The 27,861-nt window shown below is 43.7% G+C and overlaps 1 protein-coding gene across 2 annotated transcripts in view; it reads right to left on the bottom strand.

Annotated features, from left to right (window-relative positions):
• Nucleotides 1-1,191: 1,191 nt before the first annotated feature.
• Nucleotides 1,192-27,861, bottom strand: part of LOC132206955 (dystrophin-related protein 2-like) — a 97,685-nt gene continuing 71,015 nt past the window's right edge. For both annotated transcript variants that reach the window (XR_009443243.1, XM_059642073.1), the window contains one exon: nucleotides 1,192-1,638. Coding sequence is in view for 1 of the 2 variants with exons in the window: in XM_059642073.1 (XP_059498056.1) it covers nucleotides 1,516-1,638 (123 nt within the window). In the remaining variant the exon portion in view is untranslated. The remainder of the gene's footprint in view (nucleotides 1,639-27,861) is intronic.

The raw sequence follows: 27,861 nt of genomic DNA, 5'->3' as shown, positions 1-27,861 counted from the left end.
GTTAAGTACTCTCATCTTATTCCTTCTTCAGGCTACATCAATCCGCCACTGACCTGCCCATCTGACCGATGCCAAGATTGGAGCAGACTAGGGGACATGGTGAAGGTGTTTAAGATTTTGAAGGACATGGAAAGGTTAACTGGAAGTTGCTTTTTCCATTCGTAGACATGTCAATAAACAGGGGGCACAGATTGAAGTTCACAGGTAGAAAGCTAAGAGGGGAGCTGAGGAGAACCTATTTTCCCAGTGTGGTGGGAGTCCTGAGCTCACTGACTGAAAGTGTGACTGATTCAGAAAGTGTCTGAATATTTAAGCAGTATTTAGATGTTCACTTGTGTTGCCGTAGGCTCCAGGGCTATGGGCCAAACAATCAAAACGGAAATCAATGCCATGTGAGTTCAATGTAGACAGAGCTTTGTTGAGCAGTGCAGGAACTACGGACCGCACGGCCTCCTCCTGTGCACCAAACATCCATGAGTCTATAATTACACAGCTTTTCTTTGAGGCATTTCTCCACTTGACTGATTCTTTGTAAATGCAAGGCCGACAAAATAAATCCTTTTATTAAAAGCTTCCATCTCACTGAGAAAGCTTCAGGCCAATTTGATAATCTGCTCTCAAAAATCTGCTCATATTTTGATAGTTATGACAAATTCTACTATCAGGGCTGACACAATCCACAACATTCTAAATCAATCAACAATATTCCAGAAAGATGATCATTTGCCGTTCCTACCAATTTTAACAGATGCTTTAGAAAATAGAGAAATAAATCTAGATCTGTCAAGAACTAATCAGTTCTTCCTTGGACCATACTCATATGTATCAGTTTTCAATGAAATATGCCCATTAGTTTGTGAGTTACATTGCTGACCAACAGAACAACAAATGGGCAAAAACATGACCTCACATTAAGTGTTATCACTGCTGCAAGTGAGCAGTAGAGTCATACCACACTTCTGAATATTTTTCCCAGTATTCTAATGATGAAAACATGATTGGGAACAAAAACAGCTGCTGAGGCTAGTGTCTTTGAGAAACAATAGCATCATACATATGTAGCGCATCATTTATCTTGCAGGAATGCACTGTGCACATTCTGCACAGACCAAGTTATGATTTAACACTCATCGTGGCAGTGACTAAATACAGAAATATACTAATACAGCAAACCTTTTGTTAAACAGCACCTGTGGTCCCAGGAATGTGCTGAATAATCAAAAATTCCAGTTGATCAATAGGTCCACACACACAAAAAACACACACTCGATAATAGGAACATAATGCACAGGATATACACATCACTGTTCTCCTTCATTTACAGCATAAATAACTTCAGTAATGATGCAACTTTGCGTGAACTAAAACTTACTGGCAGAGAGCCTTCTCACTTGCACCCTCACCAGACATCACAGAGATTATGAGAAGACAGTAAACATCTGGTATGTAATTTTTGTCAGTTTATTGAGTGTGCTAGTTTATTAAACAAAGTTTACCTCCAGTTAAACCTACAGTTTACAAGTGTATCAGCAATGATAGATTTAGTACTGACACTTGTATTTTTCCTCCAGTTGACGCTTGGATGGACAGATCAAGACAATTTTCAAAGAAAGCACTCTGATTCTTCGACTCCAACCCCTGGAAAAGGAAATTGCAGAATGTCACTGACTCACTTTACTGATTTGAATACAGCATAAGATACATAGAACATCGAACAGTACAGGCCCTTCAGCCCACGATGTTGTGCCGAACTTTTACCCGAAACCTCAGGTCTATCAAACCTCCACCCCTATCTTATATTACCATCCATATGCCTGTCTAATAGTCACTTAAATGCCCCTAATGAGGACGATTCCGCGACCCACTCGAGCTAAAACAAAGATCTCTTTGAATTGTCATTTGTCAGACATGTATTGAATCAAAAAACAAATTTCTCACTTCCATAGATTTCTATAGCACCTTAATATGATTTGTGAAAATTAATATTTCACCCTTTCATTTTATAAATACAACTTTAAACAAAATGCTACTATATAGAACTTCTATGTTGGTATTTGCGCATATGCCATTTCAGTTTGTGTGATCTGTTTCTATACAACGAGTGATAAATACTTTGATTAAAATGGTTGAGAGCAGTGTATGTGAGATTTAATACCATGCTTTATCGGCAGACAGTCCATGAGCGGGTAGTTATTCACGAGACTCAACTGACATCATGTCTCAGGGGGGCTTGTGGCCTCTGGGTTACGTACTGTTTGACCATTGCCTACTGGTCACTGGTTGAGAGCAAAGAGAACTACTGGTTGCTATCCATTTTCAACAAGTGATCACGATAATCTACCTGCGTTTCAATGTCCCATCAACATTCAAGAATTGTTGCTCGAAGAGGCTACTGTGTCACAAACAGGAGCAGAATCAAGATCAACCAGAGATAATGGGAACTGCAGATGCTGGAGATTCCAAGATAATAAAATGTGAGGCTGGATGAACACAGCAGGCCAAGCAGCATCTCAGGAGCACAAAAGCTGACGTTTCGGGCCTAGGCCCTTCATCAAGATCAACCATGTTCTTTTCCCTATCTGAACAAGCTGCCAACACCAGAAATATGGGACCGTCTGAATCAATCTTATACAATTAACTTTTACAGTAGACAACAGGTGCAGAAGTAGGCCATTCAGCCCTTCGAGCCAGCACCACCATTCATTATAATCATGGCTGATCATCCACAATCAGTATCCTGTTCTTGCCTTATCCCCATAACCCTTGATTCCATTATCTTTAAGAGCTCTATCCATCTCTTTCTTGAAACGATCCAGAGACTTGTGCCTCTATTGCCTTCTGGGGCTGAGCATTCCATACATCCACCGCTCTCTGGGTGAAGAAGTTTTTTTCTCAACTCTGTTCTAAATGCCCTACTCCTTATTTTTAAACTGTGTCCTCTGGTTCTGGACTCACCCGTCAGCGGAAACATGGTTCCTGCCTCCAGAGTGTCCAATCCTTTAATAATCTTATACATCTCAATCAGACCCTCTCTCATCCTTGTAAGCCAGGGCCCTGTACAGCTGCAGAAGGACCTCTTTGCTCCGATACTCAATTCCTCTTGTTATGAATGCCAGCATGCCATGAGCTTTCTTCACTGCCTGCTGTACCTGCGTGCTTGTTTTCATTGACTTCTGTACAAGAACACCTAGATCTCGTTGTACTTCCCCTTTACCTAACTTGACTCCATTTTGATAGTTATCTGCCTTCCTGTTCTTTCCACCAAGGTGGATAACCACACATTTGTCCACATTAAACTGCATCTGCCATGCATCCGTCCACTCACCTCGCCTGTCCAAGTCACCCTGTATTCTCATAACATCCTCCTCACATTTCACACTGCCGCCCAGCTTTGTGTCATTGACAAATCTGCTAATATTACTTTTAGTGCCTTCATCTATATCATTAATGTATATTGTAAACAGCTGCAGTCCCAGCACCGAACCTTGTGGTACCCCACTGGTCACCGCCTGCCATTCCCAAAGGGACCCGTTTATCACTACTCTCTGCTTCCTGTCAGACAGCCAATTTTCAATCCAACTCAGTATTTTGCCCCCAATAACATGTGCCCTAATTTTGCTCACTAATCTCCTCTGTGGAAATTTATCAAAGGCTTTCTGAAAGTCCTGGTCCACTCCATCCACTGGTTCTCGCTTGTCCATCTTCACAGTTACATCCTCAAAAAATTCCAGAAGATTAGTCAAGCGCAATTTCCCCTTCGTAAATCCATGCTGGCTCTGACCTATCCTGTTACGGCTATCCAAATGAGTTGTAATTTCATCTTTTATAATTCACTCCAGCATCGTTCCCACCACTGACGTCAGGCTAACCGGTCTATAATTTCCTGTTTTGTCTCTCCCTCCTTTCTTGAAAAGTGGGACAACATTAGCCACCCTCCAACCTGCAGGAACTGATCCTGAATCTGTAGAACATGGGAAAATGATTACCAATCCGTTCACGATTTCTAGAGCCACCTCCTTAAGTCCCCTGGGATGCAGACCATCAGGTACCGGGGACTTAGCAGCCTTCAGACCCAACACCATTTCCTGATGAATATAAATACCCTTCAGTTCATCCATTACCCTACGTCCTTCAGCCACCATTACATCTGGGAGATTGCTTGTGTCTTCCCTAGTGAAGACAGATCCAAAGTACCTATTCAACTCTTCTGCTATTTCCTTGATCCCCATAATAAATTCACTCTTTTCTGTCTTCAAGGGCCCAATTCTAGTCTTAACCATTTTTTTTTCACATACCTTTTTCTATCCTCCTTGATAATGGGAACTGCAGATGCTGAAGAATCCAAGATAACAAAGTGTGGAGCTGGATGAACACAGCAGGCCAAGCAGCATCTCAGGAGCACAAAAGCTGATGTTTCGGGCCTAGACCCTTCATCGAGGCCCGAAACATCAGCTTTTGTGCTCCTGAGATGCTGCTTGGCCTGCTGTGTTCATCCAGCTCCACACTTTGTTATCCTTACTATCCTCCTTAATATTTTTGGTCAGTTTTCCTTTGTACCTCATTTTTTTCTCTGCGTATTGCCTTTTTAGTCAACTTCTTTTGCTCTTGAAAACCTTCCCAGTCCTCCGGCTTCCCACTCATCTTTGCTATGTTATACTTCTCTTTTATCTTTATAGAGTCCTTAACTTCCCTCGTCAGCCATGGCCGTCCCTGCCTCCCCTTAGGATCTTTCTTGCTCTTTGGAATGAACTGATCCTACACCTTGTGCATTATATCCAGAAATACCTGCCATTGTTGTTCCACTGCCATCCCTGCTACGGTATTGAACCATTGAACTTTAGACAGCTCCTCCCTCATCGCTCCATAGTTCCCTTTGTTCAACTACAATACTGACACTTCCGATTCTCCCTTCTCCGTCTCAAATTGCTGATTAAAACTTATCATATTATCATCACTACCTCTAATGGCTTCCTTACTTCGAGGTCCCTGATCAAATCCAGTTCGTTGCCCAACACCAGATCCAGAATTGCCTCCTCCCTGGTAGGCTCCATACTGACTCTGCATCTCCTGATTCTATGTCTCCACTCGCAAGGGGCTGAAGATTTTATATTTCTTTACATTCATAATTTCATATTCATTTTACTATTTACTATTTCTTTATTATTTCATTTTCTTTACTTCTGACTATTTTAAATACGACATGTTTTCTTATGCTACATCAGTGACGACATTTCAAAAGTAGTTTAGCTGCCTATAAAGTACTTTTTATACCGGAGACCATAAAATATGCTACATAAATGCAGTTCTTTCTTTTATTAACTGCTGTAGTTGTGTGCTTCTTTGCCAATGGAGGATTGGCTACAATTACGCAGAGGAGCATAAGTGAAATACATTTCCCATGACAAAATTCCAAACCAAAGTTACGAAATTAGAATAATAAAATATTGCCTGTTTGCAACTGAACTGTAGATGAGCAAAGGTCACTTAGTCAGTAAAGTACAAATTAACTATGTTCCCGACATGGAGAATACAAATGAAAACTACGGTAATGCTCACAGGAACTTGGACAATGTTCTACTTTATGATCATAGCAATGCCATATCATCAACACAGGTTTTAATAGATAATAAGTCAATCTGGGATATTTATTCATTTGTTTTATATCCTCAAGATCATCTTCGCAAATCCTGTGAACAGGGACCACTGAACAGCTGACTTAGAATTTTTTTCCACCTATAATATCCATGTTTTATCCTTCTCCCCTCGAAGTTTGTCTGCAGGAAGATGAGTTTACAGGGGCCTTACAGTTTTAATTTGTACATATATGTGTCCAATCTTTGTAAATATCTGTCTGTAGTGAGAATCCATGCATTTGCAATAAATAGGCATTCTTGTTAAGAACAGAAACCTGGACCGTGGTCTTCATCAGTTTGGATCTAAAGGACAGGTAAATTAGGGAAATTTACATACTTTTTAAAATCTTCCACATTGGGATTACTCTGGAAACAGCAGGCTCGAATTGCAGCATGGTACCCTTCTGAATGTAACACCTGAAATCACGAAAGTAATAAATTCCTTGAAAACGAACACAGATTCTATACATGAAGGTTACACAAATCCACGAGCTACAACATGGGGAAAAATACAGTGGATGCTATTTTTAACGAACAGTGTGACTACATCAACTGTTCTGTCTGAGAGTGAAATCTGAGAAATGAAAAGTGAAAACTGCCGGGTTAGAAAGATCCAGTTACGTGCTTACCTGATGGAAATGCATTGATTGTGATATTAATATATATATGATTGTTAATTGAGAGTACTGATGAATTTTGCTTATTGTTTCTGTGATCATCTCAACAATCCATTTGTCAACACAATAAAGTAGATATTGTTATCGTAAAACACCCCTGTAAATCCAAAGAAAATTTCAAGAGGGGCCAAATAAGTAGTGTTGGGGAACAAAGAAATGGCAGAGGAACTGAACAAGTATTTTGCATCAGTCTTCAGGTTGGAAGGCACCAGTAGTAGAACTTTAAGGGAGTCTGAAGCAGAAGTGAGTGCGGTGGCCATCACTAAGGAGAAGGTACAGGGGAAGCTGAAGGGTCTGTGTGGAATTTGTACATTCTCCCCATGTCCGCACGGGTCTCCGCCAGGTGCTCTGATTTCCATCCACAGTCCAAAGATGTGCAGGCAAGGTGGATCAGCCATGGCAAATGTGAGCTTGCCGGGACACAGTACAGGGCTGGGTCTTGGTGGGATGTTCTTGACGGAGATGGTGCAGACCCAATGGCCTCTTTCCGCTCTGTAGGAATTCTATAATTCCGAGAAGATGGTAAATTACATGGACCAGATGGACTGCCCCCCAGAGTTCTGAAGGAGATAAGTAAGAAGACCATGCAGGTATTGATGATCTTTCAGGAATTACTGGAGTCAGGGTGGGTCCCAAAGGAGTACAAAATGGCAAATATAACACCCCTGTTTAAAATGGAGGGAGGCAAAAGACAAGAAATTAAAAGACGAGAAAAACCTGTTAGCCTGTCATTAGGTCAGATTTTAGAATCCATTATTAAGGATGAGATCGGAGAGTACTTGGAAGGACATGGTAATACTTGGAACTACATGTTAAATTGGGCTGAGAAAACACAACTTTGTCAAGGGAAGGTCTCTGTTAGATTCTTTGAGAATGTAACCAGTGAGTAAAAACAAAAGAGAGCCATTGAACTTTATCTGTTTGGATTTTCAGAAAGCCTTTGACAAGGTGCCACACAGGACGCTTCAAAATAAAAAAAATGAGCTTATGGTGTTAGGGAGTAGGTACTGGCATGGATAGAGGATCGGCTAACTGGCAGAATGCAGAGAGTGGCAATAAAAGGGTCTTTTGCAGGATGGCAGCCAGCAACTACAGGAGTTCCACAGTCATCAGAGTTCAGACTACAGCCATTCACGTTATACATTAGCAATCTGGACAAAGGAACTAATGGTATTGTTGTCCACAGGGGGTTGTTGCTAAGTTTGCAGATGACATTTCGATAGGTGGAGAGGCAAGTAGAACATAGAACATAGAACATAGAACATAGAACAGTACAGCACAGAACAGGCCCTTCAGCCCACAATGTTGTGCCGACCATTGATCCTCATGTATGCACCCTCAAATTTCTGTGACCATATACATGTCCAGCAGTCTCTCAAATGACCCCAATGACCTTGCTTCCACAACTGCTGCTGGCAACGCATTCCATGCTCCCACAACTCTCTGCGTAAAGAACCTGCCTCTGACATCCCCTCTATACTTTCCTCCAAACAGCTTAAAACTATGACCCCTCGTGCTAGCCATTTCTGCCCTGGGAAATAGTCTCTGGCTATCAACTCTATCTATGCCTCTCATTATCTTGTATACCTCAATTAGGTCCCCTCTCCTCCTCCTTTTCTCCAATGAAAAGAGACCGAGCTCAGTCAACCTCTCTTCATAAGATAAGCCCTCCAGTCCAGGCAGCATCCTGGTAAACCTCCTCTGAACCCTCTCCAAAGCATCCACATCTTTCCTATAATAGGGCGCCCAGAACTGGATGCAGTATTCCAAGTGCGGTCTAACCAAAGTTTTATAGAGCTGCAACAAGATCTCACGACTCTTAAACTCAATCCCCCTGTTAATGAAAGCCAAAACACCATATGCTTTCTTAACAACCCTGTCCACTTGGGTGGCCATTTTAAGGGATCTATGTATCTGCACACCAAGATCCCTCTGTTCCTCCACGCTGCCAAGAATCCTATCCTTAATCCTGTACTCAGCTTTCAAATTCGACCTTCCAAAATGCATCACCTCGCATTTATCCAGGTTGAACTCCATCTGCCACCTCTCAGCCCATCTCTGCATCCTGTCAATGTCCCGCTGCAGCCTACAACAGCCCTCTACACTGTCAACGACACCGCCGACCTTTGTGTCGTCTGCAAACTTGCTGACCCATCCTTCAATCCCCTCGTCCAAGTCATTAATAAAAATTACAAACAGTAGAGGCCCAAGGACAGAGCCCTGTGGAACTCCACTCACCACTGACTTCCAGGCAGAATATTTTCCTTCTACTACCACTCGCTGTCTTCTGTTGGCCAGCCAATTCTGTATCCAAGCAGCTAAGTTCCCCTGTATCCCATTCCTCCTGACCTTCTGAATGAGCCTACCATGGGGAACCTTATCAAATGCCTTACTGAAGTCCATATACACCACATCCACAGCTCGACCCTCATCAACTTGAGGCAAGTAGTGTTGAGGAAGTGGGGAGGTCACAGAGAGTCTGTAGAGAAGTGGCAGTACAGGCATAGGCTATTTTCGAAATGGGGAAAGGCTTCAGAAATCTGAAGCACAAAGATGCCCCAGTTCAGGATTCTTTTAACATGCAGGTTCAGTTGGCAGTTGGGAAGGCAAATGCAATGTCAGCATTCATTTCCATACGGCAAAAATACAAGAGCAGAGATGTATTGCTGAGGCTGTGTAAGGCTCTGGTCATATTGCATTTGGAATATTAAGAGCAGTTTTTGGCCATCTGTCTAAGGAAGGATGTGCGGGCCTTTGTCAGGGTCTAGAGGAGGTTCTCAAACATAATCCTGGCGATGAAGGGACTGTCATGTGAGGAATGGCTGAGAACTCTGGGTCTGTACTCGATGGAGTTTAGAAGGATGAAGGGGGTCACACTGAAGGTAATTCAGGCCTGGATAGAGTGGTCATGGAGATGATGTTTCCACGAGTAGGAGAGACCAGGACCTGGGGGCACAGCCTCAGAGTCAAAGGGACTACCCTTCAGGATGGAGATGAGGAGGAATTTCTTCAGTCAGAAAGTTGTGAATCTGTGGAACTCGTTGATGCAGAAACCTGTGAAGGCCAAGTCAGAGTTGATTTCAGGCGTAGATAGATATGTTCTTGCTTAGTATGGACACAGGAGAATGGGATTGAGAATGATTGATCCCACTCAATGGGCTGAATGGTCTAATTCTGTTCTTAAATCTTCAGGTCTAAAACACTGGAATGAATCAGTTCAGTGTCATTTTTATTGCACTGCAAGGACAGTAGCTCTCCAAAAGACCGAACAGATTTTCTCACGCTGTTGTGGCAAACCTATTCAATAACTGGCAACAATGCTCCTATTGTGCCTCTCTCAGCCGATGCTAGTTAGTTCTCCTACTCATCGTAACTGGACCATCCTGGTATTACTGGCACTAGTGCCATGTTTAAAGGCTATTGTGAACCAGTAAAATGCTCAGAATCCAGAACTGCCTTGTACAGTTCATAGCATTTGTCCCAGACAGGGTAGGAAAGGGGAAATTAGCACCTTATTTTACAGTTAGGGACCTGGAAGTCCTGGTGGATGGATTGGTGCAGTGCAGAACTGTCCTCTTTCCCAAGGACAAGCACAGGAGGCCATGACACAAGACTCGGCCAGACTCATCTGAGGCTGTCCAGTGTCAATGCAGTCTCAACCACCAAAAGAACCATCCAGCATTGCTGCAAGATCAGTGACCCCTGCTCCAACAGAAGAAGAGCCTCATTGTTCTGTGCTACCTCACATTCACACTCTCTCTAATTCTGCACCACCCTTCAGCACAGCTCATGTAATACCATTCTCACCAAAGCATTCAATGTCTGTCTTCGCTTGCTCTCGTCTACTTGAGGCCCCAAGGCTATTATTCCTGTATGTTCTCTGTGCCTCTTGCTCTCACCCAGGAGACCTCACCTCCCTTCCCAAACATACATGAGCACTAACAAATGCACCAGCTCATTTCATCTCACTCAATCCCTCCCTTTGTTTCATTCCAGGAAAAACAGCCCACAGTAGGGCAGAAAGAGCCAACACAGGTAGTGAGGTGTCTAACGTTTGACTTCTCACAACCTATGAGGATAGTGTCCTGACCATGATCATTCTGAGCAGCCAACTGATTGCATCCAAGCCCCTCGAGTGATATCAGACAATGCCCTGGAGTTAGCTAGATCTGCTGCCTGAAACTGCCTCCCTTGACTGGAGACCATTCCCCTCAGAACATGAAGCATGACCATGAGGTTGGAGACAATGCAACGCATTCTGTGCTTCTGCAGCTGGCACATGCTGCAGGTGTGAGATCAACATATCACGGTGCTGAACGGCAACACATCCACTCCTTTGATTGATGACTGCTGACAAACATGACAAGCTGTCTGGCTTGGTCTCGATGCCAAAAAGTTAATCAATATACTAGCATTATGAGTCTGTGAGATGTGGCAGAGGGGGCAACCCATAAAAAGACAAGGCAAATGAAGACAAGGCAGAGGAGCTGTTAGCATTCATGCGGGGACAAAATGAGAGTGGAGAGCTCAAGCAAGGTGTCCTGATGTGTAACGTGGCCCAATACACGAATGGGTGCCTGTTCCTGCATATAAAAGTGCCCTGGCAGCAGCACTGCAATGAGGGGGGCTGCTGCAATCCAAAATTCAGCAATGAAGTACAGAAGAGTACTGAAAGCAGATCTGAGATGTGCCATGATGTGCTGAGGCTGGAACATGCCACATGTCAAAACTGTGGACATGGGGTGCTACTGATGGGTGTGGCTGGAGATGCTGGTGACTAGTGTCCAAGTTGGGGATCCAGAGGAGCATTGAGCAATGTGGAAGCACCACACACCCACTCTGAATTTCATTTCGGTAATTCTCAGCATCTAGTTCCTGTCTGGCAGGTAGAAAAAGGGAATAATTATTAATGAGGGTGGTACTGAGAAATAATCTATGCCTTTTTGTGCTCCCTAGCGCGAATTTCTGCTCAATGTCTGCAATTTTACTGCAAAATGAAACATTTTGGTTTTGACATCCAGAAGGAACTTGAGCTGCAATCAATATGACGGGTACTCACCAAATGAAGAATGTCAAAATTGACAGTCGCAAAAATGATTTAATATTGGAACACATCTCATGCAGACAAAGCTCAACTTTATACAAATGAAAAATTGGAGGTCATGTCGGGTGCAGAGAAGGACACCGAAAGATTAACCCCGGACTTTCATCTCCAAGTCCTAGAATTATATCCAGCTTGGACTGAAGGAAAATAAAATTCTCTCCGCTTGCAAGGATTCCCCAATATACTGTCACAGTCTTAATACATTTCCAAGTGAAGTGCATAACATTATTCCGGAATGGAGTTTACTAAACAATCTGACTGAGATAAGCTGAAGGACAATTAGCCTGGAAAATACCACAATGGCACAGTTAATGCTCTTCAAGATACTGGCTAGGTTAAAAAGTCTCAGTTATGAGATAGACTGGTATGCTGGGTTTGTTTTCCTTGGAGCAGAGGAGGCGGAGGTGTGGGTGGGGATCTGATTGACGCATAGAAAATTATGACAGGCACGGGCAGAATACATGGTGAGAATCCATTCCCCATGGCACATGTGTCTAAGACCAGATGGCACAAGTTTAAGGTGAGGATTAAATGCTTTGGAGGAAGTCTGAGGAAAAGCTTTTTCATCTAAAAAGTGGCAGACATATGGAGCACACTGCCTGAGAGGGTTTTTGATGCAGGTATTCTCAACATTTAAAAAGCATCTGGGATGAGCATTTAAAATGCTAGGTCAAAGTAGGCTCTGGACCAAGTGTTGACAAATGAGATTAGTGCAGCTTGGTGTTTGTTGGTAGGCATAGATATGGTGTTTCTATGCTGTATGACTCTATGAGATTGAGGGTCATATGAAAATTTATTCTACATCTGGCCGTTTATTCCTTGACATTAACTGGATGATGTTCATATTGTGTATTTTATACACGTCATTCTCTAGCACTAACATTTGTCACCGTGAAGAGCATTACAATCAGAATGTCAAGATGTCTACATGATCCTGGGCAGATCTGACCAAATGGAATCAAAAGTATATCAGTTTCAATTTTATTGATTTAAAACAAAAGTCGCTAAAACTGTCAACTACTTTATCTGTTGAACTGAAATGAAACTAGAACATACTGAAACCTTATGTCAACAATACTCGGATTGATTTTAATCAGTCGACAATCTTCACATTTACTTAACTGATCCTGTACATATCAAAATCCAATATGTCGCATGCAGTTTAGTGCACCTTAGGACAATCTAAACTTACTACATTAAAGTGTAAATCATACATAGGTATCAAAGACGTTCAGCAGCTAGTTCAGACACATTTCGACACAGAGTGGCACGTTGACCAAGTCCTTGTGATTTTGTTCCAAACCATCATAAATGGTCATTAAACGGTTGATTACTTCAGTCACATTTAGAAGTTGCTCATTTTGTGTCAATTTGTGTTGAGCCAAGACGCGTTGTGCTGTGTGCAACTCCAACAGATACACGACAAAGGAGGAAGAAAACTAACTTCGATTACAGTTTTAACTTATTGGAGCTATTAAATAAAATTAATTCCTGTATTTGGCCCAGAAATAAATACAAGGATTCACAAAAGTACTCTGGAATGATGGAAACAGGCCATTTCCTTCTCAAATGCAACATGTCAAATCCAACGAGGGAACCGTCAGTGATGCTGGTCATATACTGTTGTTTGGTTCAGTAATTCCTGCAGAACAATGGTGGAGGAACAGTAGCTTTGTATGTCATGAAGCCCTCCTTTGTATTTATGAAGCAGGACTCAGAACAATTTAACCTGAAACATCCATCTTTTTCAAGCGATGTTCATTCTCACTACATCCAAATCCAAAGTACAATCTAATTGGCTCTTTCTCCGTTTCAAATAGTGGATCTTACAACCCTTATTTCACTTCTGGTCATCAGCATTCTTTTAAATCACACTATGCCACAGCTATTAAGTGTGTTAATTATATGTTCTTGTTAATTTTAAAAAGGTGCTCTGTTACCTCGGTTTTGAACTAGATTTCTCTTGTAATTTTGCTATTTTGTCATACATATGGTATGTTCTACAGCGTCTACCAAAAATAATTAGTAGTTAAGCAAGTATCAATTCAATGTTAGTTCACATGATGCCAACAAAATCTGGCAAACTTTGTCAAAACATCGAATGCCAGTCAAACCACTCTAAATATAACAGAACCTCCATAAATAAAATCTAATGGCAATATGAGGAACGAAGCTCCCAGAGATATGCATTCATGTGACTGAAATCATTTATTTTCTCGGCTTCTAACCCTTCCACAGGCAGCAAGATCCTGGCCCATGAACCTTCACTGCTTGAAAAAAATTCCTCCTAACATCCCCCTACATCTTTTCCCCAAAACATCAATGTATTCCATTCTCCTTGTAACATCATCCATCAGCCATGGGAACACAGACTTTCCACGTTTATCTTATCCCAACCAATCATAATCCTTTATGTCTCCATTCACTACTTATTAATCCCCTGTACTCCAATGAAAATAGCATTAGTTAAATTTGTTGATAAAATGTCACATTCTTAAAACAAGTTGGGTAAATTTCATCATTATTACTCAATATTACCAAAATTATTACTCTTTAAGTTTAGTCACCAGATTTGGGTGTATCATTCCAGTCCTATTTCAAGGTTCAGGATAACTTCTTTGTTTTAGCACTGCATGAGCTACATTATAAAGCCCCATCCCACAGATACGAAAGTGGGAAGAAACACATAAAATCTGGAGGGCACTGTGTGTACATGTGTGGAAGTTCTGGGGAACTGTCAAGCAGCCTGCCTATCCTTTGACCTCCTGAGACTAATTGATGGCAATTTAAGGGATCCCCTCTATTGCGTAAGGAGATAGATGTCAATCAGGAAGGCAGTCAGCTTTACATGCACAATCCAGCCTCGAAAAACTGAGTTGGTAGGGGATCCTCATCCACAGGCCCCTTGGCCTGATCCAAGGCACTTCACGCCCTTAAACTCTCATCCAACGTTTCAACAACCCCGAACAACCCTCGACCACTCCGCACCTCTAGTCCGGGACCTGCCATCCAGCCATCAGCAACTTCAGACTCTTCTGGGCTCTAAGTGGCCAGGAGTTCTACAAGGTAGAACTTCCATCCAAGAGGGCGCCCCATGTCCTGCCTCCAGCCATTTAATGCTGCAGGGCAGCTGTGAAGAGCATGGGCAGGGTCCCATTTGGCATTTCAACTGGGAGACACCTGAGCAGGAGTGGGGGCAACAGCACCATGTCGAGTACTATTCACCAGACCAAAACTTCCATATCCTCAGCATTCTCTCCAATGTTCTGCCAATTCAACAGTCAGTGCCCAAGGTTAGTGGGAAACCAGAAATAAGGAAAGATTTCAAAGCCGAGAAATAGAAAAGAAACCGACAATAAGAGCTTATTTAAACAAATGAAAAGGAAGGAAGAGGTCAAAGAGAACGCAGATCCCTTAAAGAATGGAGGCTGCAAAAATAATAATGGGGAATCAGGAAATGGCAAATGAGACAAATAATTACTTCATATGAGTCTCCATAGCAAAAGAAACAAATACAATCTCAAAATTACTTACTTAACAAGGTACAAAAAGCAGACAGGAAATATCACCAGAGAAAAGGTGCTCGGGAAACTAATGGGGCTAAAGGTCAATAGGTATCCTGGACCTGATGTACCCTGCACTAGGATATTAAAAGATGTAGCTCCAGAGATACTGGATGCACTAGCAGTAATCTTCCAAATATCCCGGGAATCTGGAACATTTCAAGCAGTAGATTGGAATACTGCCAATGTAACAACTTCATATGAAAAGGAAGGATGACAAAAAATAGGCAACCTCTCATTAGGAAAATATTGCAGTCTGTTATAAAAGATGCAACAGCAGGTCATGTGGTCTGGCAATACTATGGCTTTAAGAGGTGTATTTTGTCCTGGTTTGTGTTCTTCTCTAAAGGCCCGAGAGGCCTTGGGGTTTTATTTTTTGAAGTTGTAACAACAAAAGCAGCATGAATGGGTAACTTCCGAAGAAGGGGCTTGACCCAAAACATCAGCTTTCCTGCTCCTCTGATGCTGCTTGGCCTGTTGTGTTCATGCAGCTCTACACCTTGTTCTCTCAGATTCTCCAGCATCGGCAGTTCTTACGATCTCAGTATGAATGGGTCATGTCAGGCTCCCACAGAACCAAGGTTTTAGTTTAGATTTCGACAGTTGTTGAGGTTTGAAGTTGGCCGTGGAAGCTGTTATCTCTCTCCATATCTCCCCATCTCTCTCTGTGTTACAGCTAAAAGCAGGGGTTCTCTTTCTGTGACCAGAATCATGTGAGACAATCTGTTTTACTGTCTTTGCCTTTGCCAAGGTGTGTTTATGGGATATTATTAGATTGGAACAGTTGTTGTTTGGTAGTTAAGTAATATATTATTCAATTAAGTTTTCCAGTAGAGTTAAACTAATCTCAATTCTTCTTTCTTTTGTCTGCATTTTAACTAGGGGGAAAGTGGTTTTGCTTAAATCTGAGTGGTGTGCCTAATCGATTTACATCTAGAACACAGCACCCTAGACTTGTCTTTAAAAAAAAGTTGGAGTCTAGGTTATCTCCTTGATACATATTTGTTGGGGACTTGGTCTAGTCCATAACTGTGGAAGTAGATAATATAATCAAGCAAAGTCAGCATGGCTTCATGGTGGGGAAATTGTGCCTGACAATTTTTTAAAAATTCTTTGAGTAAGTAACAGACAGGATGGATAAAACAGAACCAGTAGAAGTATTGTGTTTGGATTTTAAAATGGCACTTGAAAAAATATCGCCCTAAGTTTACCTAATATAAGAAAAAAAAAACATAATTTTGGGATAGTATATTAGCATGTTTTCAGAATTGGTCAAAGAATAGAAAATAGGCAGTTGGGCTGAAGGGAGAGATAATGGGAACTGCAGATGCTGGAGAATCCAAGATAACAAAGTGTGAAGCTGGATGAACACAACAGGCCAAGTAGCAGTGACAATGGGAACTGCAGATGCTGGAGAATCCAAGATAATAAACTCTGATGAAGGGTCTCGGCCCGAAACGTCAGCTTTTGTGCTCCTGAGACGCTGCTGGGCCTGCTGTGTTCATCCAGCCTCACATTTTATTGTCTAGGCCAAGTAGCATCTCAGGAGCACAAAAGCTGAAGTTTTGGGCCGACACTGTTCATCAGGGATGGGGAGAGGGTTCTGAAATAAATAGGGAGAGAGGGGGAGGCGGACCGAAGATGGATAGAGGAGAAGATAGGTGGAGAGGAGAGTGTAGGTGGGGAGGTGGAGAGGGGATAGGTCAGTCCAGGGAGGACAGACAGATCAAGGAGGCTGGATGAGGTTACTAAGTGGTGAATGGAGGTGTGGCTTGAGGTGGGAGGAGGGGTTAGGTGAGAGGAAGAACAGGTTAGGTAGGCGGGGATGAGCTGGGCTGGTTTTGGGATGCAGTGGGGGGAGGGGATGAGCTGGGCTGGTTTTGGGGTGCAGTGGGGGAGGGGGAGATTTTAAAACTCATGCAGCCCACATTCATACCATTGGGCTGTAGGGTTCCCAAGCGGAATACGAGTGGCTGTTCCTGCAACCTTCGGGTGGCATCATTATGGCACTGCAGGACACCCATGATGGACATGTCGTCTAAGGAATGGGAGGGGGAGTTAAAATGGTTCGCAACTGGGGGGTGCACGTGTTTATAGAACAGAAAACATTACAGCACAGTACAGGCCATTCGGCTCTTGATGCTGTGCCGACCTGTCATACTGATCTGAAGCCCATCTAACCTACACTATTCCATGTATGTCCATATGCTTATCCAATGACGACTTAAATGTACCTAAAGTTGGTGAATCTGCTACTGTTGCAGGCAAAGCGTTCCATTCCCTGACTACTCTCTGAGTAAAGAAACCACCACTGACATCTGTCCGGTATCTTTCACCCCTCAATTTAAAGCTATGCCCCCTCGTGCTCGCCGTCACCATCCTCGGATAAAGGCTCTAACTCTCTGATTATTTTTTCTGTTTCAATGAAGTCACCTCTCAAACTTTTTCTCTCTAACGAAATTGCGAACCGAGTGGAGGTGTTCTGCAAAGCGCTTCCCAAGCCTCCGCTTGGTTTCCCCAATGTAGAGGAAGCTACACCGGGTACAGTGGGTGCAGTATACTCCATTGGCAGATGTGCAGGTGAGCATCTGCTTAATATGGAAAGTCATCTTTGGGCCTTGGATGGGGGTGAGGGAGGAGGTGTGGGAGCAAGTGTAGCACTTCCTGCGTTTGCACGGGAACGTGCTGGGTGTGGTGGGATTGGAGGGGAGTGTGGAGTGGACAAGGGAGTCACTCCGGAAGGCAGACAAGGGTGGGGATGGAAAAATGTCTTGGGTGCTGGGGTCGGATCGTAGATGGCGGAAGTGTTAGTTGGGCTGAAGGGAGGTGTAACTAATGGAGTACCACAGGGATCAGTGCTGGATCCATACTTATTGTCAAGAAAATATTTCTGACTTATATACTTGAAGCAAACATACTATTGCCAGGTTTGCAGATGACATAAAAATAAGTGGGAAGGCTATTCAGTTCCAAGAACGACCAGGAGGCTGAAATGTTCAAAAGCAGAAGCTTGATTATGAAACAAAAAAACTCAACAGGTCTGGCAGCATCAGTGAAGAGAAAACAAAGCCAATGCTTTGAGTCCAACAATCCAAAGTTAGAACATAGAACAGACAACAGTACAGCACAGAACAGGCCCTTCAGCCCACGATGTTGTGCCGGCCATTGATCCTCATGTATGCACCCTCAAATTTCTGTGACCATATGCATGTCCAGCAGTCTCTTACATGTCCCCAATGACCTTGCTTCCACAACTGCTGCTGGCAACGCATTCCATGCTCTCACAATTCTCTGTGTAAAGAACCCTCCTCTGACATCCCCTCTTTACTTTCCTCCTACCAACTTAAAACTATGACCCCTCGTGTTAGCCATTTCTGCCCTGGGAAATAGTCTCTGGCTATCAACTCTATCTATGCCTCTCATTATCTTGTATACCTCAATTAGGTCCCCTCTCCTCCTCCTTTTCTCCAATGAACAAAGTCCGAGCTCAGTCAAACTCTCTTCATCAGATAAGCCCTCCAGTCCAGGCAGCATTCTGGTAAACCTCCTCTGAACCCTCTCCAAAGCATCCACATCTTTCCTACAATAGGGTGACCAGAACTGGATGCAGTATTCCAAGTGCGGTCTAACCAAAGTTTTATAGAGCTGCAACAAGATCTCACAACTCTTAAACTCAATCCCCCTGCGAATCAAAGCCAAAACACCATATGCTTTCTTAACAACTCTGTCCACTTGGTTGGCCATTTTCAGGGATCTATGTATCTGCACACCAAGATCCCTCTGTTCCTCCACGCTGCCAAGAATCCTATCCTTAATCCTGTACTCAGCTTTCAAATTCGACCTTCCAAAACGCATCACCTCGCATTTATCCAGGTTGAACTCCATCTGCCACCTCTCAGCCCATCTCTGCATCCTGTCAATGTCCTGCTGCAGCCTACAACAGCCCTCAAAACTGTCAACGACACCTCCGACCTTCGTGTCGTCTGCAAACTTGCTGACCCATCCTTCAATCCCCTCATCCAAGTCCTGTATCCAGACAGGTACGTTCCCCTGTACCCCATTCCTCCTGACCTTCTGAATGAGCCTACCATGGGGAACCTTATCAAATGCCTTGCTGAAGTCCATATACACACCATCCACAGCTCAACCCTCATCAACGTTTCTCGTCACATCCTCAAAGAACTCGATAAGGTTTGTGAGGCATGACCTGCCCCTCACAAAGCCGTGTTGACTGCATTTAATCAAGTCATGCTCTTCCAGATGCTCTTAAATCCTATCCCTCAGAATCCTTTCTAACACCTTGCAGACGACAGACGTGAGACTTACTGGTCTGTAATTGCCGGGGATTTCCCTATTTCCTTTCTTGAAGAGAGGAATTACATTTGCGTCTCTCCAGTCCTCAGGTACGACTCCAGTGGAGAGCGAGGATGCAAAGATCTTCGCGAGTGGCGAAGGAATTGCATTTCTCGTTTCCCAAAGCAGCCGGGGACAAATCTGGTCCAGGCCTGGCGGCTTGTCAATCTTCATGTTTGACAAAATTTTCAGCACATCAGCTTCCTCTATCTCTCTCCATTCCAGCATGCACACCTGCTCTTCAAAGGTTTAATTCACTACAAAGTTCGTTTCTTTCGTAAAGACAGAAGCAAAAAACTCATTTAGGGCTTCCCCTACCTCCTCAGACTCCACACACACAAGTTCCCTATGCTATCCCTGATCGGCCCGACTCTTTCTTTGACCATTCTCTTATTCCTCACCTAAGTGTAAAATGCCTTTGTGTTCTCCCTAATCCGTTCTGCCAAGCCTTTCTCGTGCCCCCTCCTGGCTCTCCTCAGACCATTTTTGAGCTCTTTCCTCGCCTGCCTGTAATCCTCTAGAGCTGAGCTTGCCCCTAGCTTCCTCCACCTTATGTAAGCTACCTTCTTCCTTTTGACGACAAGCTCCACCGCTCTCGTCATCCAAGGTTCCTTTATCTTACCCCTTCTTGCCTGTCTCAGAGGGAAATATTTATTCTTCACTCGCAACAACTGTTCCTTAAACAGTCTCCACATGTCTATAGGGCCTTTACCATGCAACAACTGCTCCCAGTCCATGCTTCCTAACTCATGTCTAATCGCATCATAGTTTCCTCTTCCCCAATTAAATATCCCTCCATTTTGCCTAATCCTCTCCTTCTCCATAGCTCTGTAGAATGTGAGGCAGTTATGGTCACTATCACCAAAATGCTCTCCACCACAAGATCTGATACCTGCCCCGGCTCGTTTCCGAGCACCAAGTCTAGAATGGCCTCTCCCCTCGTCGGCCTGTCAACGTACTGAGTTAGGAAACCCTCCTGAACACACCTTACAAAAACAGCTCCATTCAAATCTTCTGCTCGAAGGAAGTTCCAATCAATATTGGGAAAGTTAAAGTCACCCATTACAACAACCCTATTACGTCCGCACTTTTCCAAAATCTGCCGACCTATGCTTTCTTCAACCTCCCTGCTGCTATTGGGGGGCCTGTAGTAAACCCCTAACGAGGTGACTACTCCCTTGCTGTTCCCAATTTCCACCCATACTGACTCAGTAGGCAGATCTTCTTCAACAATGGAAGCTTCTGTAGCTGTGATACCATCTCTGATTAGTAGTGCTACACTCCCTCCTCTTTCTCCCCCCTCCCTATTCTTTTTAAATGCTCTAACCCCTGGAACATCCAGCAACCATTCCTGCCCCTGAGAAACCCATGTCTCTGTTATGGCCACAACAACATCGCACCAGGTACTGATTCATGCTCTAAGCTCATCACTTTTATTCCTGATACTCCTTGCATTAAAGCAAACACACTTTAACTGATCCCTTGGTTCCTTCCCAGGAAAATCCTTCCCACTAGCTGGTCTACCTCTTGCTATTGCCTCACCTGCATCAACTCTCACCTCCGGTATACAGCTCAGGTTCCCACCCACCTGCCATACTAGTTTAAACCCTCTCAAACTACTCGAGCAAACCTTCCACCCAGGACATTGGTCTCCTTCCAGTTCAGATGCAACCCGTCCATCTTGTACACGTCCCACCTTCCCCAGAAGGCATCCCAATTGTCTACATTACTGAAGCCCTCCCTCCTACACCAGCTGCGCAGCCACGTGTTAAGCTGCGCCCGCTCCCTGTTCCTCGCCTCGCTATCTTGTGGCACCGGTAGTAAACGAGAGAACACTACTCTGTTCGTCCTGCTTTGCAGCTTCCATCCTAACTCCCTGAAATCACTTTTTATATCCTCAATCCTTTTTCTGGCTTTATCATTAGTGCCAATACGTAACATGATTTCTGGCTGTTCGCCCTCCCCTTTTAGAACCTTATACACCTGATCGGAGACATCCCGGACCCTGGCACCAGGGAGGCAACATACCTTCCGGGAATCCCGATCCTGACCTTTAACATGCGTTTCCTTAGCTGTGATGGAGTGATGACCCTCATTCCCCACAGGAGACCTCCTCCTTGTATAGATAGTTCTAGCTTCCACATGACAAATGGTTTCAGTTCCGGTTGCTCCCTTTGCAGTACCACACCCACCACTCACGTAGTCGTGGGTTATTTTGACTGTCTCTCTTAATTTGTCCTACCGTTGCCAGAGTGTTCCCTACTTGCTCGAAGTAGAAAATGTCTACATAAGGACTGTTTGTTGTCAACTCATTTGGCAAGGGTAATCTAAAATCCTTCAGCAATCTCTAAGTTTCTGATTTACAGCATCCCACAGTGAACTTCAGTTTTTACTTTTGAAGGGGGCTTGTATAATCCCACGGCATCAATGATATGGCCTTAGTATTGTATGGAAATTATTTTTAAAAATCATAGTCATTTTTCCTCACTTCTTCAAATCTAACTTGTGAGGATGCTCTTTTTTAGGTTCTCCCTGTGAGTAAAATATTGTCTTGGTAACACTAGACTCCTTTCAATCCACTTCAAATCTGATCCATGGCATGTTAGAATAATCCAAGCACAGATGGATTTCAAATGGAAATCTCTTGTTATTGAATACTACTTTACGTGTTACAATAATCAAGTATTTCCGTGACTCAGGAACTCTATTCACCTGGAGATAGATTTGACTAAGTTCAATCTTACTGAAAAGCAGACCTCTAGCTGGTCCAACAAGTATGTCATCAATTACAGGCAAAGCATACTGCTCAGCGCATAATGCTGGATTAGTAGCGAACTTGTAATCAGTGCAGATGCATAACTCCATCTATCAGTGGAATGATAGGTGTGGGCCAATCATTTTTGGATTCAAGGATTCCCATCTTGACCAGTGTCACTCAATTATGGTCATAGTGTCATAGAGACGTACAGCATGGAAACAGAACACTTTGGTCCAACTCATCTACGTGAACAGAATATCCTTATTTTTCTAATCCCATTTACCAGTATTTGGCCCATATCCTCTAAACCCTTCCTATTCATGTACCCATCCAAGTGCTTTTTAAATATTCTAATTGTACCTGCTTCCGCCAGTTCCTCCGGCAGCTCATTCCTTACACACACCATCCTCGGCTTGGAAAACGTTGCCCCTTACGTTCATTTTAAATCTTTCCCCCTCACCTTAAAGCTATGCCCTCTAGTTTTTGACTCCCCTACTCGAAGGAAAAGACCTTGGCTATTCATCCTATCCATGCCCCTCATGATTTCATAAACCTCCAAGTTCACCCCTCAGCCTCCAAAACTGCAGGGAAAGTAGTCTATTCAGCCTCCCCATAGCTCAAATCCTCCACCCTGGCAACATCATTGGAAATCCTTTCTGAGCCCTGTCAAGTAGGTTTAATTCTGCCTCAAGCTTTAGTCTGATTGCACGAGGCACAGATCCTGCCTTGCAACATTTTGCTGGACTCTCACACTTGATTTCCAATTCGACAGATGTCTTCTCCATGTCTCCCAGATCCCAATGAAAATAATTGCACGCTTCTTTAGAATTTTCCAATGAATCAGTTTCAGAATCTGACAAGCAACTTAGTTCAACCCAACTGAGTTTGATTTTTTTTCCAGCCATGGTCCTCCCAGTGAAACTAGCAGATTATCCATGCTGTCATTGTACCATGTAGATTTTTTTCCTACTCTTCACTTTCAGTACTTTTGCTGTACACTGTTCATATTTCTTTCTCAAACACACCCATTCAATGGGCCCTTTATTGCCGCAGTTTCTGCATACGACTAATTTATACCAGCAATTTGCTGTTGAGTGAAGTGCTCTTTCACACCAATGGCAGTTGTGAGTCTGTGTTGGTGCTCATCTCTCAGCTGCCACTATTCCTACTATTTCTTCATAAGTTTTGAAACCCGGTTTCTCTAGCGGTACCAGGCTCCTCAGGCGACGAAGGACATTCCCACACCCTGCCATAATACCAGGAACAATGGATTCTCTGGGTGGAGGAATTTCAGGTCTCTTTACTATAAAATATTTAACAGCTGAACTGTGGCAAGATCAAACAGGGACAGCATGGATTTATGAAAGGGATAGAGGGAAATCATACTTGACAATCTTTTGGGATTCTTTGTGGATGTAACTCATTCAGTTGATGAGGGGGGAACCACTCGATGTGGCTTCTTTGGGCTTTCAGAAGGCTTTTAACAAAATCCCACATAAGAGATTAGTGCTTTAAATTAAAGCCCATGGGATTGTCGTAATATACTGAGATGGAAATAAAACTGGTCAGCAAGTATCAAAGGATAGGAATAAATGGTCTTTTTCCAAAGGCAGAGACAGGTGGTGTGTCGCAAGGATCTGTGCTCAGACTCCGGCTACCCACCTATTCAAACGAAGGAATCAAATGCACTATCTCCACATCTGCAGATGACACAAAGCTGGATGAGAGGGTGAGCTGTAAGGAGGATGCAGAGATGCTTCAGTGTCATTGGGACAAGCTGAATGACTGGGCAAATGTGAGACAGATACAGTATTACACGGATATATGTGAGATTATTCACTTTGGGAGCAAAAACGGAAAGGTAGATCATTACCTGAATGGATATAAATTAAGACATGGGAATGTAGAATAAGATCTGGGCAAACCTGTACTTCAGTCATTGAAGGTAAGCATGCAGGTGCAGCAAGCAGTAAAGATGGCAAATAGCAGAAGGGCCTTCATAGTGAGAGAATTTTCATTCAGGAGTGGGGATGTCTCGCTACCATTACATACCAAGAATATTACGTGCAGTTTCGGCCTCTTTACCTGAGGAAGCACACTCTTGTTCTAGGGACAGCGCAGCAAAGGTTTAGCAGACTGATTCCTGGAAGGCAGACTGGCATATTAGGAGAGGTTGCGTCAGATAAGATTATACCACTGTCATTCAGAAGAATGAAGGGGCTTCTCATCGAAGCTTAAAATTCTTACAGGACTAGACAAGTCAAATGGAGGGCAGATGTTCTTGATGGCAGGGATGTACAGAACAAAGGAGTCACAGTCATTCTTCATACCCTTAAACTAAGACGAGGAGATATTTCTTCACCCAGAGACTGATGAGCCTACAGAATTCACTACCACATAAATCAATCAATGCTAAAACATTGCACAGTTTCAAAAAGGAGTTTGGGTTTAGCACTTGGAACTAAGTGGATCACAGGATATAAGGTTAAAGGAGGAACAGGCTACTGTGTTGGATGATTGGATATATTCATAATGAATGATAAAGCAAGCCTGAAGGGCCAAATGGCCCATTTCTCATTCTACTTCTTATGTTTCCGTGGAAAGTGAATGGCCACAAACTTGGCAGATAGAATATAATGTGGAAAATGTCAGGTTGTGCACTTTGGCAAGAAGAATAAAAGAGCTATATGTTATTAAAATGGAAAAAAGATTGCAGAAAGCTGGAGTGCAGGAGGAATTTGAAGCTCCTTGTGCATGAGTCATAAGAAGTTAGCAACCATGCTCAGCAACTAAGAAGGAGGTGTCCTGTTGGCCTTTAAAAGGAATGGAATAAAAGAAGAGGGAAGTATTGCTAAAACAATACAAAGTACGAGACAGACCACATCTCAAACACAGCAAATAGTTTTGGCCCTTCATCAAAGGAAAGAAATCTCAACATTGGAGGCAGTCCAGAGAAGGTTAACTAAGTTGATTCTAGGTACAGAAGGATCTTCTTTCTAAGGAGGTCAAATAGGTTGGACTTGTACTCTTTAGAATTTAGAAGAGTAAAAGGTTACCTTATTAAAACATACAGGATTCTTAGGGGACCTGTTAGTGTCGATGCAGAAAGTTTGGTTCCTCTTGGAGGAGAATCTACGACCAAAGGGCATAATCTCAGAATAAGGTGTGACATATTTAAGACAGGGATGAAGATGAATTTATTTCCTCTGAGGGCTTGATTTTGTGGAATTGTTGACTCCAGAGGCCTGTTGAAGCTGGGTTACTAAGAATATTCAAAACAGAGATAGCCATGATCTGATCGAATGGTGAAGCAAATTCAATGGGCTAAAAAGCCTACTTCCATTCCTTCATTTTATGGCTTTATGACCCCTACATTCCTGGGTTTTTCAGTCCTCACACACTCTTTGGAACAATGTCTTTCGAGTCTTTATTGTTTGCCACTATCCCTTTAGTTAAACTGCTTCACCTCATGCATCGTTTTGTTTTGCTTTTGACATTTTTTGACATCAGAGGAAGTGACGAGGACCAGAGGGGCAGCCGGGAAGGAAAGCAGTGAGTATAAATACTCACCCTTCGACGCCAACGGCCTTTTTGAGTGCGAGCAGCAGCGGAGGCAAGACGGACCCGGAAGACTGCAGCTAAGGTAAAGCAGTTTATTTTTAAAATTACTTACCGGTAGCGGGCAGCGGTGTTTTTTTTCCTCTTTCAGAGAAGGAGCGGGAGCATCAGAGGAAGTGACGAGGACCAGAGGGGCAGCCGGGAAGGAAAGCAGTGACCATATATATCAGCAAGGCGGCTTAACCCGAGACTCTACAACTGTAGTGTCTCCCACCCGCCCTCCTCCTCTAACCTAGTTAATAAGGTAAGGTTCATTCTAAACTTTCTCTATTGAACATAAGTTTGTTATTAATTTGTTATTATTACTTGAAGTGAGCTTTCTGCTTTAGTATTGAGTGGGTGTTCAGATAAGTGGGGTATGGATGCTAGGGCAGTTGCTTGCTCCTCCTGCAAAATGTGGCAGTTGGGAGATGTGGCACACGTCTCCGCTGGCTACATCTGCGGGAAGTGCACCCAGCTACAGCTCCTTGAAAACCGTGTTAGGGAAATGGAGCTGGAGCTGGATGAACTACGGATCATTCGGGAGGCAGAGGGGGTAATTGAGAGGAGTTATCGGGAGTTGGTCACTCCTAAGGCTCAGGACGAGGATAGATGGGTTACAGTTAGGGGGAGGAAAGGGGACAGACAGACAGTGCAGAGATCCCCTGTGGGCATTCCCCTCAGCAATAAGTATACCGTTTTGGATACTGCTGGGGGGGTTGACCTACCAGAGGAAAGCCATAGTAGTCAGTTCGCTGGCACTGAGCCTGATACTGTGGCAAAGAAGGGAAGGGGGCAGAATAGAAAAGTACTCGTGGTAGGGGACTCGATAGTTAGGGGAATCGACAGGAGATTTTGTGGGCAAGATCGGGATTCCCGGAAGGTATGTTGCCTCCCTGGTGCCAGGGTCCGGGACGTCTCCGATCGGGTGTATAAAGTTCTGAAAGGGGAGGGTGAACAGCCAGAAATCGTGTTACATATTGGCACAAATGATATAGCCAGAAATAGGTTTGAGGATATAAAAAGTGATTTCAGGGAGTTAGGATGGAAGCTGCAGAGCAGGACGAACAGAGTAGTGTTCTCTGGTTTACTACCGGTGCCACGAGATAGCCAGGTGAGGAACAGGGAGCGGGCGCAGCTGAACACGTGGCTACGCAGCTGGTGTAGGAGGGAGGGTTTCAGATATGTTGATAATTGGGATGCCTTCTGGGGAAGGTGGGACCTGTACAAGAAGGACGGGTTGCATCTGAACTGGAAGGGGACCAATGTCCTGGGTGGAAGGTTTGCTCGAGTAGTTCGAGAGGGTTTAAACTAGTATGGCAGGGGGGTGGGAACCTGAGCTGTATACCAGAGGTGAGCGTTGATGCAGGTGAGGCAGTAGCAAGAGGTAGACCAGCTAGTGGGAAGGATTTTCCTGGGAAGGAACCAAGGGATCGGTTAAAGTGTGTTTGCTTTAATGCAAGGAGTATCAGGAATAAAAGTGATGAACTTAGAGCATGGATCAGTACCTGGTGCTATGATGTTGTGGCCATAACAGAGACATGGGTTTCTCATGGGCTGGAATGGTTGCTGGATATTCCAGGGTTTAGAACATTTAAAAAGAATAGGGAGGGGGGAAAAAGAGGAGGGGGTGTAGCACTACTAATCAGAGAGGGTATCACAGCTACAGAAGCTTCCATTGTCGAGGAAGATCTGCCTACTGAGTCAGTATGGGTGGAAATTAGGAACAGCAAGGGAGTAGTCACCTCGTTAGGGGTTTACTACAGGCCCCCCAATAGCAGCAGGGAGATTGTAGACAGCATAGGTCGACAGATTTTGGAAAAGTGTGGACGCAGTAGGGTTGTTGTAATGGGTGACTTTAACTTTCCTAATATTGATTGGAACCTCCTTCGAGCAGAAGATTTGAATGGAGCTGTTTTTGTAAGGTGTGTTCAGGAGGGTTTCCTAACGCAGTACGTTGACAGGCCGACGAGGGGGGAGGCCATTCTAGACTTGGTGCTCGGAAACGAGCCGGGGCAGGTATCAGATCTTGTGGTGGGAGAGCATTTTGGTGATAGTGACCATAACACTCTCTCATTCTACATAGCTATGGAGAAGGAGAGGATTAGGCAGAATGGGAGGATATTTAATTGGGGAAGAGGAAACTATGATGCGATTAGACACGAGTTAGGAAGCA

Source organism: Stegostoma tigrinum, chromosome 44 (genome assembly GCF_030684315.1).
Source record: "Stegostoma tigrinum isolate sSteTig4 chromosome 44, sSteTig4.hap1, whole genome shotgun sequence".
Taxonomy (NCBI): Eukaryota; Metazoa; Chordata; class Chondrichthyes; order Orectolobiformes; family Stegostomatidae; genus Stegostoma; species Stegostoma tigrinum.
Note: the sequence above shows the minus strand (reverse complement) of the source record. Positions and strands in the feature narration are given on the sequence as shown.